The sequence below is a fragment of the Aythya ferina genome (assembly GCF_964211825.1).
Source record: "Aythya ferina genome assembly, chromosome: 2".
In the NCBI taxonomy this organism is placed as follows: domain Eukaryota; kingdom Metazoa; phylum Chordata; class Aves; order Anseriformes; family Anatidae; genus Aythya; species Aythya ferina.
The window spans coordinates 149,369,462-149,386,778 of record NC_140297.1 but is presented as its reverse complement, the minus strand read 5'-3'; the positions used below and the strand labels follow the sequence as shown (position 1 = coordinate 149,386,778).

At 48.6% G+C, this 17,317-nt stretch overlaps 1 protein-coding gene across 2 annotated transcripts; it reads left to right on the top strand.

Moving 5' to 3' along the window:
* The first annotated feature begins 3,043 nt into the window (after positions 1 to 3,043).
* On the top strand, positions 3,044 to 10,098 carry KLHL38 (kelch like family member 38). 2 transcript variants are annotated; one of them, XM_084509708.1, is made up of 4 exons: positions 3,044 to 3,755; positions 4,310 to 5,784; positions 7,293 to 7,398; positions 9,047 to 10,098. In XM_084509708.1, exons 2-4 carry the CDS (start codon positions 4,435 to 4,437, stop codon positions 9,331 to 9,333), a joined length of 1,743 nt encoding a protein of 580 aa, XP_084365834.1. In that variant the 5' UTR covers positions 3,044 to 3,755; positions 4,310 to 4,434; the 3' UTR covers positions 9,334 to 10,098. The 2 variants fall into 2 exon arrangements, with proteins under 2 accessions (XP_084365834.1, XP_084365835.1); XM_084509709.1 differs by lacking the exon at positions 3,044 to 3,755 and having other exon boundaries at positions 3,901 to 5,784.
* The last annotated feature ends 7,219 nt before the right edge of the window (positions 10,099 to 17,317 follow it).

The following is a 17,317-nucleotide window of genomic DNA, read 5'->3' as shown; positions in this document are numbered from 1 at the left end:
TAAATCTAATAATTCCCTGTATCATTAGCCTTCCTATCTGCTCACATATTTCTCTCCTCTCCAGCTTGTAAGATACAAAATGGTGTCAGATACCCACCAACCAAGTTCCATGCCACTGCAGGCAGCATCCCAGGCAGTGCTGGCTGCTCTCCCAGCCTGGAACCACAGCCGGCTGCAGCCACTGCCTGGGGCATCTCCCCGTGCTCATGGCATCTGATTAATTGTGATCCCTGTAATTTTCTCTTTTTATGATGAGGAATGATAATCCTGGGTTTTGTTACATCTCCCTGTTTTATAAAGACCATAATAAGGAATATTTTCTTCTCTTGCCCTGCCTATTTAGAGTGCAAATTTTGCGCATGGGGCAGAGAACTATCCCAGTTCTTTGCATCTGGTAGTTATCAAGGGGGTGCACGTACAGCTGAATAAGCTCGGTGGACTCTCTGCCTTTCTCCTTATCCGTATTTGTTCATTTTCACCTGAATTGTAATAGGATCAGCGTATGAGTTTTAGAAGTTGTCTGACATCACCAATCCTCTCCGTGCACCTGTCTGCTGGCTGATTAGATTACAGCTTTTTTCCACTCTGCTGCTTAGTGCGCGATAATAGGCGTTTCATCATCCCATTACACTAGAACATAAGAAGAGCTACTCTGGGTCAGATCAAAGATTCAACCACCCTAATCCCAAAACTGAGCAATCCTAAACACTTCAGGAGAAAACAGCGTGAGTATACAGCATTGCAGCAGGGCGCTTGTTCCTTTGTAGACATTTCTGTGTTCAAGAAACTGGCAACTGAAGGATTTCATAAGCTGGAGGCTGCAGAGAGTCGCTGTTTTTAACAGCCCCGATGGCTCCAGCCTTCCTCAGGAGCATGGGGACCTGCAGCATCAAGTCCCACAGTGCCATTGGGCGACATAACCTGCCAACAAACCCGCTTCCCATCTGCACATGGTGTTCAGACCGGTCACCATTATCCATGCAATATCCCACTGCATGGTTAGCACAATATCCCATCATCCTAAAAAACAGACCACTTAAGCCTTCGTGAGGCTGGCTCGACAACTAGCGTGCTAACCTAGGGAACCTGCCTCAAGGACTCACTCAGGAGCAGACTTTCTCTGACAAGTTACGCTGCCCCACAGAAGAAACAGCTCTGCCTTCTCTTACCAGCGGTCATGAGGGAAAAAGCATTAAATTCTGAGGTATGCTGCAGCAATAGGGGCTATACAGGGCATGGTGTTGTAAAATATGCCATGAAAATAATGATTCCTAGTTTATTTACAAAGGAAATCCTAGCTAAGCATCTCCATTTGGTTGGAGATGTGTCTGAAACCGTAAGCTCTGGGAAGGAAAGGAGAGAGCAGGCAGTGGGAGCTTCATTGCTTGGGAGTCTTGGCCCCAAATTGGCAGGGACCTGTGTGGGGACAGGGCAGGGAGCAGCACACACACACTGAGAGCAATAAGCTTTTCAAACAGCACACGCTGTACTCTGTGCTAGCAGGAGTTTGTATAACCGTGCAAAACCTCCAAGCTTGGGATCTTCTAAATAAATGCCACATTTATCAGTATCTAAAGCAGAACATGCCACCTACCCTTCCCCGACCCCATAAAGCAGTGTCATCAGTGAAGTCAGAGAGCGTCATTTGTTTCTTTAAGGGTTAAAAAAAATAATCCACAGCCACTGCCAAGCAGAGACAGAATTAAACAGGCAGCAAAGAGTCCAAGCCAGACAGAGACGTAAAGCTACATCAATCATCAAAACGGGCCGCGAGGAGAGCGTATACATACAGAGCAAGAAAGAAAGCGAGAGGGCGTTTTGTTTGGGTAGCTAATGTTCCCTGGACGAGGAGAGAGAAATTCTCCCTCGGGTTCTTAATGCCACTCTAAATATTTACAGCGAGATCCTGGCCAGCTGGTGAAGCAGCGATGGAGGGGAGGGCTCGTTCTCCCCAGCGCTGTCCTCCAGCCCGTGCCCTGGTTGAGGAGAGGGAAGCGGCTGCACGTTGCCATGTGCACCCTGACAGCGACCCATCAAGGAAAACCCTTCCCGTGCTCCTTCCCTTTGCCTCCATCGCTTCACCGGGCACAGACGCAGGCTGTGCAGGGAGGGGAGATGCCGTAGCCTGCAGGAAGGGATGCCAGGCCGACCCCAGCCCATCCCTGACACAGGGCTGGGCCTTCAGGGCTCAGGCACATTACCATGTTGCTAGGCTGGGTGACAAAGTCCCTGGGAAAGGCCACGTATGGCACGGCCCGTCATGCAAAGCTGCTGTTTTGAGAGGACAGGGCCGTCCCCATCCCCACGGGATGCAGTGTGGAGGCAGGAGCCCACGGAGGGCTGCGGAGGCGAACACCACGCGGGGGTTGACACGAGGGCACAGCGGCTCCCAGCGATTTTCCTTCATCTGCCTCGCGGTGACCAGATGCAGACATGACTCACCAGTGAGCCTTGGCTTTGAGAACATGAGAAGGAGTTGTGCTTTAACCTCCTATTTCCCTCTAACTGCGGCGTTTAGGAGTGGTGTTTTACAGCCAGTCCCGTCCCAAAACAAAGGCAGGAACTGCAGCGCTGACAAGGGGTCCGGGTCAGTCACCCATGGGGCATCCCATGCTATTTTTCCTGAAATGCCCAGAATATCGGCAGGGAGCTGGGACACATCACACAGGACCTGCTGGAGATCCTGGCCCTTCTGTGGGGCCAGTCGGGGATGCAGAGGGTCCTCTGGTTGCACAAGGGGCTCAACTGATCCGTAGGAATGGATTTAGGCTCATCATCACAGACACCTGCATGGGAGTGTCACACAGACACCTACACATGACCAAGGCAGGTGAGTGCTTACAGCCTGTGGAGATTTAGTCAGAGGTGCCTGGAGGACGATTCACCCACCCAAACACAGGTGGTGCTTGTTGGTCACCTGGATAACTCCGTAGCTGTATTGACCAGGCCTCAGGAGCTGCAAGGGGAGCTCAGACACCTTGTTCACTTGCAGATGTCTGTGCTTAAAGACCCAAATGAGGTATCTGCAATGGGGAGCCATGTGCCACCCTGGGACTGGATGCCTCAGGTGATTTTCTAGCTTGCTGCCCTCACTTCAACAAACTGCCCTGGGCATGGAGTCCCTGTGCACCATCTCCCACCTGTCCACCAGCGCAGACCACAACGGGCAGGTGCTCCCCAGGCCTGTCCATAAGGTGGAGACACGATCCACCACAGCAGGATCCCTGGAGGCCCTTCTTTCTGCACGAAAATACGTGACAGTGCATCACCTAGCGCAAGGCATTGCAGACTGTTTACAGGCTTCTCGAGTTCCCAGGCACTTTAGGACAGGGTCCTGTTGCTGTTTCCAAACGGACAGCCAGGACTTTTATAAGTGAACTTTCCTCTCCGTGTCTATTTATTATATGTAAACATTTGCCAGAAAAACACCACTTGGGCATGCTCAGTACCGGCCAGGTCATTGCAAAAGGCAACGGCGGCGTCACATGTGATAACAGTGAGAAGCCCATATGTGCCTATTCTTAGCCCTGGAATGTATACAATGCCCCACCGCCTTGCGCTCCTGCACAAAGCTCCCGAAAGCGGCAAAAGTGACTTCAGAATAAACACGTCCAGAAATCACCCTCTATGAATCACTTACCTACTGAAAGAAACGTCCTGTGGGTTTATAGTTTTTACCCAGGCTCTAGCTATGGAAAATCTCAGCAGAGAATAAGCGACAGAGAGTAAGTGCATGCAGGGAAGGACAACAGAAGGTAAACGTTTCTACCATACGATTTCACTGCAGATTGAGCAGTTAGTCATGAAATACTCATCAGATTGTTCTGCCTGGCAGTTAATTTAGTCATTGTGTGTCTGATTAACATGAAAAAAAAAAAAATCAACACAGCTAAGCAGAGTTAACAAATAACTGTTTTAATGCAGATTCCCAGTCTCTAGGGTTTAGTTTGCCCTGCTGCAGAGTTCAGCTCTGCCAGATTTACATTCTTTAGGAATGACTAACTCTAGGCAAAAGAGGCGCAAGTTACTAAACTGCTAATACTTTAAAACAGTGAATAAATGTCTAAGCACATTTATTCAATGTGATTAAAATGAACAACCCAGTTGCTTCAGCAGTTCAGCTTTCATCTCAAATCAGCAAGATAACTTCAGTGCTTTTGCTTCTTGCCAGGGATGCAGGCGATGCTGACCCCATAGTTGCAACCTATCTGACAAATTTATAAAAATTTTAAAGGGTCTTTGTGACCTTATAGCCTCTTTATTATTTTCCCACTGTGCCTAACCCATGTTCCATTTTTATGCATAACAGCAAACGAATATTTCAAGCAACATCAAAGTCCTGATTTGTTCCCTTGGAGCTGGATATTTCAATAAAAGCTGCTAAGAATTTGTTTTTTCTGCCAAGTCCAGAAGTCATCTCTCTCTTACTTTGCTATGGAGGAGGGATCTGCTGAGGAGCTCCTCTTCAAAGACCAGGACTTCTCTTCTGAACTGCTGAGGCAGCTGAATGCTCTGCGGCAGAGTGGGATGCTGACTGATGTTACTCTCTGCTCTGGGGGTTTTGAAGTCCCCTGCCACCGAAATGTGCTGGCTTCCAGCAGCCCTTACTTCAAGGCAATGTTCTGTAACAACTTCAAAGAGAGTCACCAGGCTAAAGTCATCCTGAAGGGCATTGATGCTGAGATTTTGGACCAGATTATCCTTTACGTTTACACCGGGGAGATTCTCATATCCGCCGAGAATGTCTTGTGCCTCTTGGAGACGGCGTCCATGCTGCAGTACGCCAAGCTGTTTGAGGCCTGCTCTGCCTACCTCCAAGACAAGCTGACTCCTGACAACTGTCTGAGCATGGTCAGACTGTCAAAAATCTTGAACTGCCAGAGCCTGAATAAGAAAGCCAAGGCTATGGCTTTGAAATGCTTTCCTGAGGTGGCCTCTTCCGAGGACCTGAAGGACCTCTGTCCTTTGGAGCTCCTTGATTACCTCGGGGACGATGACCTCTGCGGGGAGGAGGAGCAGGTCTTTGAGACACTGATGGTGTGGATCCGGCATGACCTCCAGGCAAGACAAGGCTACATCCAAGAGTTGTTCAAGAAGGTCCGGCTTCAGTACGTCCACCCAACTTTCCTCTTCCATTTCATCGCCAATGACTCCCTTGTTCAGTCTTCACCCACTTGCAGGAGCATTCTCGAATCAGCCTGGAGACAGATGTTTTCCTTGTACAGCACCAACGCACCTGACATCAAGCCCATGGTGCATGTTCCTCGCAGGTACTCCAACCAAGAGTTCCTCATCATCATTGGTGGCAGGAAGGACAACAAGCAGACCACGAGGGATGTCCTGCTCTACGATGACAAGACCAACCAATGGCTAAGCCTGGCCAAACTTCCCGTGCGCCTCTACAAACCCTCTGCAGTGAGCTTACACAGCAATATTTATGTGCTTGGAGGGATGCCTGTTAGCAATAAGAAAAGCCCGGTCAGCGATAATATTTACATTTACTCCCTCAAACTCAATCAGTGGAGGTTGGTTGAGCCCATGTTAGTTCCACGTTACTCCCACAGAAGCTTGGCATATAAAAATTATATTTTATCATTTGGCGGAATTGGTGAAAACCAAGAAATCCTGAATTCCGTGGAAAGATACGACAGCATCTACAACACCTGCGAGAGCATGGCAAACATGCCTGTTGCTGTTCTTCACCCTGCTGTTGCTGCTAAAGACCAGAGGGTCTACCTCTTTGGGGGAGAAGACATTATGCAAAACCCCGTTCGGCTTATCCAGGTAACAGTCAGTCTTGCTTGTCAGAGGCAGTTTTATCTAAAGTATTTAGTGGTTCATCACCTTGATGAGGGAATTACACCCCCAAAAAACTTTATTGTGAGTTGCAGCAACAGGCAAGATGAGTTGACACACTGCTTCAGGGAAGTCTTGTCTGTGAGAAGAGTTGCAATTCTTTCATTCTCCCCTTGAATGTTTCTCAGGCACAAGCCCTGAGACCCTTCCTCAGGTGCCAGCTCTGTGCAGGTGAGTTGCTTCCCACAGAGGTCCTGGGAGTTCCCGTGGGTGATGCTACGGCAGGCTACAACTGACCTCTGTGCCTATCTCCATGCTTGTAATCATCTCACCAAAATCAGTGCTTGCTGTTTGGCCAGCCTGCAGCTGAGCTGGGGTCTCAGCTGCGCACCTGCTCCCTCACAGTGACAGCAAAGATGCCAGTTTGAGATCATTAGAGCAATTAGCCTCTCACTCATCAAAGGGCCAGAGCTTAAACTGACAGTTATTTCACATAAACAGTTGTGTTAAAAGTGTGGGTCCTGCCACATGTTGCTGGATCTCTGCCTGCTTTCAGTGGTTAAAGTATATTAGGAGGAAAAAAGACATGAAATCCTTCCTTATCTGATCTGAAGCTTTAGTGATGCAATGTTACTTTCTCCTTGAGTGTTTTTCAGTGGTTTAGGTAGTTTAACTAAGAAGCATCATTAGCAGCCAAGATGGCAACCAGCACACGAGCAATACTTATTTACGATGATAATCCTACTTAATTATCAGGGGAAAGGAAATGTGTTTTTCAACATGGGGAGATGTCCTGGAGATATTTGCTATATTCATCTCTATATGGCATGACACAGAAGTTGGTGTCACCCACGTACAGATGACTGAGTGATTGTCATCTGGCAGCAGCTCTTTTTCTCACGTAAATTGATGACTTTGATATCCTTCTAAGTCCTATCAGCAAGTCTCTTTGCTAATCTGATCACATACCAGCCACCAACACAAATACAGCTGCAGAGCAAACACGGGGGCCACCAGCAGAGCTGGGTGACGTTGTGGTTGGTTTGCCCAGGAAATGGGGAAGGCTAAGGCAGGACTACACAGAGTAACTGGAAAATGAAACGAAGTGACCTGCATTTTGGGAGAGTGTTAGCCAGGAGTTACAGCAATTTAATGGCCAGAAGAAGCTTGCTTCTGGCAGAAACTCTCTGCCTGTGTGTGTTTGCTAGCATCCCCTGAGCAGACAAGCCTGGAGAACCAGAATGCTTTCCAAGGGGATGTACTAGAAAAAAAAAAAAAAAAAAGAAAAGAAAAAAAAAAAAAGAAAAGAAAAAAAAAAAAAGAAAAGAAAAGAAAAAAAAAAAAAAAAGAGTGGGTAAATTCTCAAATTTCCAGCAGTTTGAGCCAGTGGATTGTATTCATTAAGACACAATAAAAACCATAAGTTCCTCTGTAATTACAATTGCCAGTCAAAAAAACAACATAAACAGCTGTGTGTATCTTTATTTATTTGTCAGGTTTACCATGTCTCAAGGAATACATGGTTTCGGATGGAGACCAGAGTGGTGAAGAATGTCTGTGCACCAGCTGCTGCGATTGGAGACCAGATTATCATAGTAGGAGGTAAGGGCACTGTTTCACCCTCCCTGCTGCCTGACCATGCCCAGATCCTGCAACATTTCACTCCCTTCCTCTTTAGGATGCCCCCTGCTCTGGCCAGGGATGGTCAGAGCTGCAGCCAGCCATGCTGGCAGTGAGAAGTGTTGATGCCAAGCATGGCTATCACGCTGCGGGGGTGAACATCATGTGAGGGCTGTGCTGCCTGTAACAGCTTGTAAAGCTTGGGAAAGAGAAAAGAAATATGCACCTCTCAAGGGATCTCAAGGCTGTGGCAGTGGGGAAAAGCTCTCCACAGAACACCTGCTCACTCTGGGTAGCAAAATCTCAGTGGGGAAAACTGGGAGGAGGAAACTGGGGAAAACTTTCTGCAGAGAAAGGAAGAAACAAAAAGCCATGGGGGCCCTGCTCCTCCCCTGCTGACTCACAGCCTGGCCCTCCCTGACAGCTCTTCTTGGAAGGGTGGAGGTTACGGCTACCACGAGGCCAAGGATGGCTTGTTGGGGTGGAGGGGGCTATAGGGCTCCTCCTGAGGGTGATGGTGAAATGGCCCAAAAGGGGCATGAAACATCTGGAAAGGAGAAACTTCTCAGTGTCTTATTCAACTCAGAGATCAGCCTCTGCCCATGGCACTTGGAGAGATCAGATCTTGGTACTTTGGCACTCCATAGTCCTTCATGCAGCTTCCCTGACTGCAGGCTGGCAAGAGGAAGCACGTGTTAGATTATTTAAGGGAGAATGAGGCATAGGGAAGCTTTAGCAGAGCAGAGGAGTGAACCCAAATCACACAGGGCCTCGATGCAGTATGTTCCCCCTGCACGAGGCCGCTGCTACCCTGTGCGATGAGAGCAAGGGAGAGATGGGTCAAAAGGTCCCAGACCATCCTGTGTGACAGATGACCCTGATCTCAGACCAAAGTGCCCAAAATACAGTATTTTCAAGTCTTTTATCTTCAAATACTTTTATCTGAAGGGCCTCTACTGACCCAAGTGATGGTTTCAGGTTAGGGGAAGTGGCTTCAAGGCCTGCACAGCAAGGCCCAAAGCAGTTTGCTTGCCATGGGCAGTCCTGATTATCTACATGGGTACATAGACAAGCTACTTCTGGATAACAGTGGACCCTCTCAGCAATGTGAGGTTAAACCACCCTATCCATTGTGCCGCTGGCATGGTGACCAGCACAGAAGTGGCACAGAAGGTAAGGGAGTGGAGCGAGCAGTGGTGGGACTGCGCTGTCAAGTACCCAGCTCCATGGGGTACAGAGCTAACTCCAACCCAACCAGGCATTGTCACTCCCTCTGTCCTTTCTGGCTTCCCACATCACTGTTTTCTGTATTTCTGAATGAGGCTCTAGGAGCCTTTTGGGTAAAAACAATTACTCTGTGACTTCTGAAGGTGCACGCGCAAAACTGCAAGCTCCAGCTGTATTTGAGAGGCCTGATCTGATAGGTTTTGTTGTGCTCATCAAGTCTTAGCTGCCAAGGTGATAGGAGACAGGGTGAGGACAAACAAGAAGGGAAGACAGGCAGGCAGTCTTGTGACACATCATCACTTCCCAGTTAGATAGCTTAATTCTACCAAATTATGTACCAGTATAAACTGAAACAGAAACCCTAATTCCCATCTGTCTCTTCCACCTCTGGTTTTGTATTTAGGGTACACCCGGAGAATAATTGCTTACGATACAAAAGGCAACAAGTTCGTTAAATGTGCAGACATGAAGGACAGACGAATGCATCACGGGGCCACTGTCATCAAGAACAAGCTGTATGTCACGGGAGGACGGTGTCTCACTGTGGACAACATCATCGAAGACTCAGATTCCTTGGACTGCTATGACCCAGAGACAGACACATGGACAACAAAGGGAAAACTGCCACACAAACTCTTTGACCATGGGTGCCTTACACTCCAGTGCGTCCCCTGTTCTAACCTTCTCTAAATGACTTTTGGTGCATCCCAGGACATTCCTGGTGTTTTCCTTCCCAGAAAGGACCCACCTTGCTCTGCACAGAGCACATGGGGAATCCTTATGGAGTCCCACAGACTCCTGTTCCTGAAGGTACCAGTGGGGCTGGTCATTCCCCAAATACTCTGCCACAAAGGTCACGAGCTTTGTGTTTGTACCATAGCCATCTGACCAGTATCGCGTGTGGTGCTGCTGAAGTCCAGCCCCGAGGCCTTACCCAGCAGCTCAGCAGAAAACAAAAAAAAAAATACTGGGTAAGAACCCAGAGCAGGATTTGGTCTTGTGAAGACTTTGAAATGAAAGGTGAATAGGAGTGCTGACACCTCCAGAGAACGTGAGATCTGGGTAACCTGCATTTATGTTAGCATGTGAAGAAGCAGAACTACTCAGCTGCATAGCATGGCCCTTTGCTGCTCAGTGCTGACCAAGCTTTCAATTTCCAGTGGCAGGAGCATTTGGAATAGGAAGCCCCAACCCCTGGTTGTGTAGCTAGCCCAGTAGCATCTATCTGCATTAGCTACAGCAATCATCTCGTAAGACATAGAATTTTAATGACATCAAATTAGAAATTAGAAAAAGGCTGATGCTTTGGTCTGAATGCTCATATTACAAGATGCACATTTGATTTTCTTGAGCTACCTCTGTTTCATGGTGCAGTGAAGAGTTGTGTTTCGTTTGCCTGCACTCCAAAGGAGCAGGAGAAGGGATAATGGAAATAAAGATTGTCTGTGTCTTCTTTTTGGAGGGCTCTTGTTTTCCTGGAAGCTTGTTTCTCCCTTTGCATGTGGGGTTGGTTAGGAAGCTCTTCAGGTGATGTCATTCCTGAAATCTGGAATAGCAGAGGGAGCACATGGAGGGAGGGGATGTAAAAGAGCAGCGGTATTTGGGAGGAGCTCTTTTTTTTTCCCTTTCTCCTCTCTCCAAACCACTGGAAGGCAGTGATGAGAAAACGCCAGTGACAGGAAACCGGCTTTCCAAGAAGAGCAAATCTAAGTTTGCCACTTGGCAAAGCAGCTCTGGCTCCACCAGTATTTTTGTGGGGTTCTGCCACTAACTGCATATTTTCAGTGGGAGGGGATTAATCATCAGATACTGAACAGGCTGTGAACTACCATCAGGTTAGCAGGCTTGGTAAGACTGCTGAAATAGCAAGGAGCTTTTAAGATCACATTGGTGACCAACATCCAGAAAGGAATGGCATAAACTGCACCCTGTTTGCCTTGTGCTTGGAAGAAGGTAGGACTTTTTTGAGGGCATAAGGTGGCTCGAGGAAACCACAATACCTTCCTCGTTGCGGAAGGCTGCACGACCATGTATGCGGTCATCACCACCTTGCAGGACACCAACTCCAACCACTGTGATCGCCTCCTGTAAATCTGTGTCTGGGAGCAGGAGGTTAACAGAAATAGTTAACGAAGCAGGGGGCTGGAAGGAGGACTTGGATATCCACTGCTGTTTTAACAATGCAAAATAAAATGGTTATAATTGTTTGTGCGAGCTTTGTGTTGAGGAGTCCCCATTGTTCCCTCTGCATTGTTGATAGAGGGAATTGTTTTTGTACCAGCAGTTTTTGCCAGGGTTTCCTTCTAAGGATCTGAGTAAACCTGCAAAAAATGAGTGGGAACCCAAACTCATCCCCCAGCTCGGAAGTCTTTGGCTAGGCTTCTCCTGCCTTTCAGCCTGTATCATCATCTCCTCCCGTGCAAAGCAGGGCTAAATCACAGCACTTGCCAAATTGGACCAGAGCAATGATTCATTCTGCTTCCTCACAGGCCAGCTCCAGCTCCCTGGAGAAAGAAGCCTTGTCATGGCCAATTATGGAAAGCCTGCCCAGGGGAGATGTTTATTCCTAACCCCTCGGTACCGCCTTCCCAAAGCCCTTCCTGTTGTGACCCCACTCAGCTCCAAGGCTCCGGGAGACGCCAGTCGCTGCCACGCATTTTAGCTGACACAGATCCCTGCCAGGCTCGTGACTGTACCCAGAACCAAGAAAAAAAAAAGCCGTTTTGGGGTCATAACCCCGTGTTTGCAAACCATTGCCACAGCCATTGGCTTTCACTTGGAAGCAGAGCGGTTTTGTTTAATTCCCGTATCATATAACCACCAATTTTCTTGGTGTACATGCAGGGGCCAAACAGTGCCTTGCACAGCTGAAGCTGGGCAGGGAGTGCAAAAAGGAGGCAAAGTCGCAGCAGCGATGAGCACAGCATCATTCCCCCAGCCCTCGGGGAGCCTCCTGTCACCCCCACGTCCCCTGTGCTGCAAAGGGCTCTGCTCCAGCTGTGAACCCTGCTCCTTCCCTTCACAGGCTCCTCTCCTCACGCCCATAACTCAATGAATTTGTGTTCCCTGGGCAGTAAATAAAAAGCGTGGTTTCTGAGAGCCTTCTGTCCTGTGGCTGATTGGCTTTGATGCAAACTCTGACCAAGGGCTTTGTGGAAAGGGTTGAAATGAGAGCACCATGCTGCGCGTTACGGAGGCAAACATGTGGGTGAGGGCAGGCAGCCGCTGGAGCCAACAGATGCTTTTCCAGAGGTCTCATTGTCCTAACGTTTGAGCATTTGAGAGCCCACTTAGATGGGAAACCCCCATGAGAGAGAAGCAACGTGCTCCACAAATATGACCACGGCCCCATGTGGAAGCAGGTATTTAATAAAATAAAAAAGGTCTTCAGAAAGGACCCTTGATTTGATTTGGGGGTCAGCTTTTGGAAGGTCTGAGCAGCTGTTGCCTTTTTCCAAATCAGGGAGGGCTGTGAAGGCTCAGCACCTCCAAGGTCTCATGACCGGGTGTCCCAAGACAGTCTCCAGATCATGGAAACTGTAGGGTGAAGAGGCTGAAAGCGGGCTGCTCTCTGGGACAGCGAGTTCCCAGCCCCTCGTGGCAGGTACATATCTAACACGTTGAAAATCTCCCGTGACAGACTCTCTGCTCACTCCCTAACATATCGGAGAGTTTTATTAACCTCTTAGCTTTTAATAGTAGCTACCCTAAATCCTCTTTGCTATACATTCAGCTATCCCCACCCAGGGAGAGGGCAATTGATTACCCTTTATCTTTTTTACATCTTTAAAGTTTATTAGCACTTCCAAGTTCTGTAGACTAAACAAACCCAGCCCTTTCAATCTTTCCTCATAAGTCATGTTTGTAGACCTCCGATCATTTCTGTTGCTCTCCCCTGGACAATTTCCAGTTTGTCATTTTTTTGTTTTGTTTTGTTTTGCTTCTTTTAACTTAAGCGCAGCGCCCTGCCTCAGCCTGGTGGTGCTGAGCAGAGCAGCGAAGCCCTTCTGCATCTTACCTACCGCCCGCCCAGCAGGATATTTGCTTTTTGCCAGATTGCAAGCTTGGGTTCAGTCGTCCTCTGGCCTCAGCACTGAGCAACATGCTCAAGTTCGGGCAGGGTGACATGGAAAGACTGCGGGAGACGCAGGCTGTCCCAGTGCTGTGCCTTAACTCCATCTCTGCTTTGGCTCGCCGGGGCCCCGAGCCAGATCCTGCTGAAAACAATGAATTTCTCCACGGGCTTTGGACCGGGCCCTAATTATTGTGTTCTCAGCTGGATTCTTCACTAATTCTATTAATTTTTTATAGCAAATATTTAGCGTTTGAGTCATTTTTTATACTAGGGGGAAAGTTTCAGGGAAAAAAAATATAATAAAAAAAAAAAAAAAAGAAGAAGAAGAAGAAAGGAGATGATAGCATTTGCTTTTTAGCTTTCTTCCCCTTCCCTTGCTGCGCTCTCAACGCTGGACCCCACCGCACAGGCAGCTTGCGGCGGTAGGCAGCTTTGCTTTGATCTTAGCAAAGAGCCTCGTAGGTTAAGCCTGTGTTTTCTCACTGCAACCATTTCTCAAACAACACGATCCTTTCCGAGGGCAGCCTTTTCCTTGCGCGCTAATATGTGTTTATAATTATAACGCATTTCCTGCTCCTTCTTGATTAAACACACCTGACAAAGTAGGAAAGCTGTTGCTGCATAAATAAACGGGCACACCGAGTTCAGCCCCTCGTCAGCCCTTTTTTTCCAGCCGTCGAGGAGTTCACCGCGAGGTGAATCCTGTAGCCGAGAAGGAAACAATTGGGCAGAGCACATCTGAGCAGCCTACAGGGTAACTTATCCCTGGCATTGTTCCTCAGCCTGACCTGAGAGCCATTAATAATTGACAGTGGCAAAAACAATCCCTGTTTCAAAATATAAACATCCATACTTTTTTTTTTCTTTCTTTTTTTTTCCAGCTGCTTGAAAGCTTCCCGCAGAAATTAAACAGCCTTATTCTCCACGGCACAAATGAGCACAAATTCCTAGGTGCAAGCTTGCACCAGCAAAGGAGCTGAGGCCTGCTAATTAGCGGGCTGCTAATGATGTTTTCGTTAGCTATTTCGGGCTAGCTTGCCCAGGGTGCAAATGAAGCCTGGTGCATTGGGGGGAACAGGTATCTCAGGTTGCCTTTGCCACTGAAGTCAGCAGGACTGCTGAGGGCTGGTGCCAGGGCACTGAGATTGATCCGGCCTCTTCTGTTTGTTGAGATTTCCAAAACAGCAGCGGGGTGGCGCGGAGCCCGAGTGCCCTGTCACTCCACGAGGCACCCCCCATGCTCCAGCTGCCGCTTGTCACTTTGCTGGGTGCCTCTTTGTTTGCCTGCGCTGCTGTCGTGTTGCAAGACCCGCTTCCGAGAAGAGCAAGGAGCAGCATGTCTCGAGGGCCTGGGCCTCGCGGTGCATCCCTCGTGGTGCCTGCCAATGCAAGGCATCCCCACAGCTGCTGGGGGCGAGCCATGGGGTAAAACACTGCTGGGGGCGAAGAAAGGGGGCAGAATCTGCTCCACTTCTTCACCTGTTCAGGAAGATATCTATAACCCATCCTCTGATATCCCATCCTCCCATATCTAATCTTCTTGTGCTTGTTTCTTGGACCTGATGAATAGGCCCTGTCCCACCACACCTCCCTAAGGCAGACACGCGGGGTCAAGGCAGAGGCACATCACTTTCCTCAGCTCCACCACAGCCATAAGGACCAGTTTTGCCCTGGTCTTGGCTCCTTTCTGAGGTTTCTTCCTGCTCCTGGGCACCTTCTTAGGCCAAAATTTGTAGCAGATGTGCTCTGCAGGTGCCCTGAGGTGGCAACGACTGCCCAGGACAGCAGGAAACAGCACCAAGGACTCAACTCCTTTTAAAGCTGTTCTCAAGCTGAAGGGATGCTCCTGGTCCACAAAACAGCTGAAACCAACCTGAGCCTTCGTGCAGAGTCCTGATGCCTTTCTGCAGGAGCACGGGGACAGCAGGGGAACGTGCAAACCGCGTGGAGGCTACTGCAATGTGCAGCTTGGCCACAAACCTTCGGTGCTGGGAGAGCGGGCGGTTTTATCCAGCTCAACAGCCAGCTCTGGAATTAATAGGGTTGATTAAACAGTTCTGATGTGCATGGTATGTGGAGATAAGGGCACGATTCCCAAGGGTTTCCAATGAAAACGAAGACGTTAACCACAACAGATGTGACGTCAGCTGCCAGAGGCAAGGAAAGCTGGAAGGCAAGAGGCAAATTTGTACCAAGGGGGCAAAACGGGCAGCGCCGGGGTGAGCAAAGGCACCATGCACTTGCTGGATCTGTTTTGATGCCGAAATGACGTGGACCCTGGCACTAGGCGGGTCGAAAGTGAGGGAAATACGCCTGCTTTATGTTGTTATGACACATATATTTCCCCCCAAATGACATTAAAGAGTACCAGAGGCTCAAACATTGTTCTGTTTATCTGTTCCCCGGGTAGGGCTCTTACTCTTAGAGACAGCCTGAGCACTGCAGAGCGTGGCCCCTGGCAGGAAAATTTTGCCTTTGGCACCAGGAGCATTAGCAAGTGTGACACAGGAAGCCAGCCCGGGGGTTGGGGTGTGTGTGGCCATTGCCCACTGCCACCTGGCAGAGCCCCACAAAGTGCTGAGCCACTGCTGCACACTCAGGTTCACAGATAGGATGCCAGTGGCAGAGAACAACTCCTTCTTCTGCCGTTGCCAGGTGTTTTCCCAGAGATCATTCTGGGCAAAAGGCTGGAAGGTCTCTTTGTCACCCAGGCTGTGCCTGTGGTGCCTCCAGCTCTGGGCTTCAGGCCACGCTTCAGCCTTGGGTCGTCCCTTCAGAGGAGCTTGCAGCCGGATTAATGGCATCCCACAGTTCCCCGTGTGGGATGAACAAACTCATGCTCGTGCAAGGAGAACAAATGTGGGCAGGGCATCCTGAGGAGAAGAATCCCAGCAGCTATGCTGGGCACCAGCTCAAGCCTTGAACCAGGACATGGTTTAGTGCTGGGAGTCGGTAGGTCAGGTGGGTGGTTGGACTTGATGATCTTGAAGGTCTTGTCCAACCTAGATGATTCTATAAAAACGGGGAGGTCCTACAGATGTTCTTCAAGACACTATTTTTTAATGGAGAATTCATCCTTTTTGCAGTATAGCAGTTCCTGGGCTTGGGAGATGCTAGCTGATGGCTTCTAGCTGAGATGCCCTGTTTAGAGCCTACAAGAGTTGTCTTTTTACTCACTGAAACTTCGAAGAAATGCCAGTCAAAGTGGTCTGTTCCTTCTCCAGTCATACAGGGCTCTGGAAGTGTTTTCAGGAGAAAAACGCCCAGCGAAAGAAGGGGTGCTTGCAGAGTGAAATGCAGCTGACAGAGAAGCAAAAAGTGTGTTTGCCCTTCCAAGCTTGATCTTATGTTTTTAAAGGCAGGAAACATGTCCAGTTAATCACAGATTTCAAGCTGAGAGTCCATTTCGTCATGATGGCAACATAAAATACCCCGGTTCTTACCCCAAAAACCTTGCAACAGACTCAGAGCAGAGAACACAGATGATCCTCAGAGCATCATCAGCTGGAGTTTGAGAGCATCCAGCTCATGCATTAGGCAAGAGCAACACCTTACACCTTAACCTGGATAACTGAAGTACACTGAAGCCAAAACTCAGATCTTCCCAGTGTCTCCCTGACCCACAGACCTTCCCACAGATCAGCCCAAAAACAGGATCAGACAAGAGCCAAGAAAGGGTTGGGACAATTCCTGGAACTGGCAAAAAAATATAAAAAATAAATTTTAAAAATGTGAATGTAAATCTTTTCTGCTTTTAAAAACCCATGTTTACAGTGCGTGAGGAGGGAGGAACACTCAGATAGCCCAGGGCTCTCTGATTTCCAGGAACAAGCTATAAAAGCCATTTAGGTTGTCCGGAAATAATTTGGACATTTTCCTTTCATATTTCCAAGGCAAATTCAATGGTAAGGTGACAGGTAGTGCAGATAGATGTTCCTAGGGTTGGCAGGCAGGGAAGGGAAATACAGCTGGGGAAGGGATCACACGAATCCATAGGGTTTTGCCTTTATCATATTTCCTTGGTTCTAGAACACGTTTTTCCTCTGCTGATCTGTGGCTGGACTAGTGTGAATACATGGATTTTCATGCAAATACAGCAGAGCGCTTGGGGCTGCAGGATGTTGGCGAGCTCACCTTGATCAGGAGAAAATCCCTTGCCCAGGTTTCAGCAGAAACGTGCAGACACGGCCAGCAGAGGCTCAGCGGGATATTGCACTTGCAGACAGCTTGAGTCACTTGCCCTGGAGCCGTAGGAGCAGAGCACATCTGAAGATCTAGATCAGATTGGTGAATCAGCAGCATCTGAAACAGTTTAAGAGGTTAAGCCTATTTATAGACAAATGAGGGTAATTTTCATCGCTGAAGGGATTGGGTTTTTCTTCTTAATAAATTCATAATAAACCATAGGGAGGAGAATAGTGAGATCTGTGCTCAGTTAACTGCTCAGAGAGCGGAGGAGGTTTGCCCAAGACAGGGATGGAGACAAAGGAGGCAGAAACTCAAGAGCATTCTTCTCACTTTCTTGCTTTTTATCCACCCATGGGACTAGATTATGCTTTCAGGGCAGCACAAAGCATCCCTCTGGAGCCAGGCATTAAT

Excerpts from the sequence above, each read along its gene's own strand:
- KLHL38 (XM_084509708.1), top strand. The coding sequence starts at position 4,435 with ATGGAGGAGGGATCTGCTGAGGAGCTCCTCTTCAAAGACCAGGACTTC. Across the intron at positions 5,785-7,292 it reads ACCCCGTTCGGCTTATCCAG|GTTTACCATGTCTCAAGGAA; the intron begins GTAACAGTCAGT and ends TTTATTTGTCAG. Across the intron at positions 7,399-9,046 it reads CCAGATTATCATAGTAGGAG|GGTACACCCGGAGAATAATT; the intron begins GTAAGGGCACTG and ends TTTTGTATTTAG.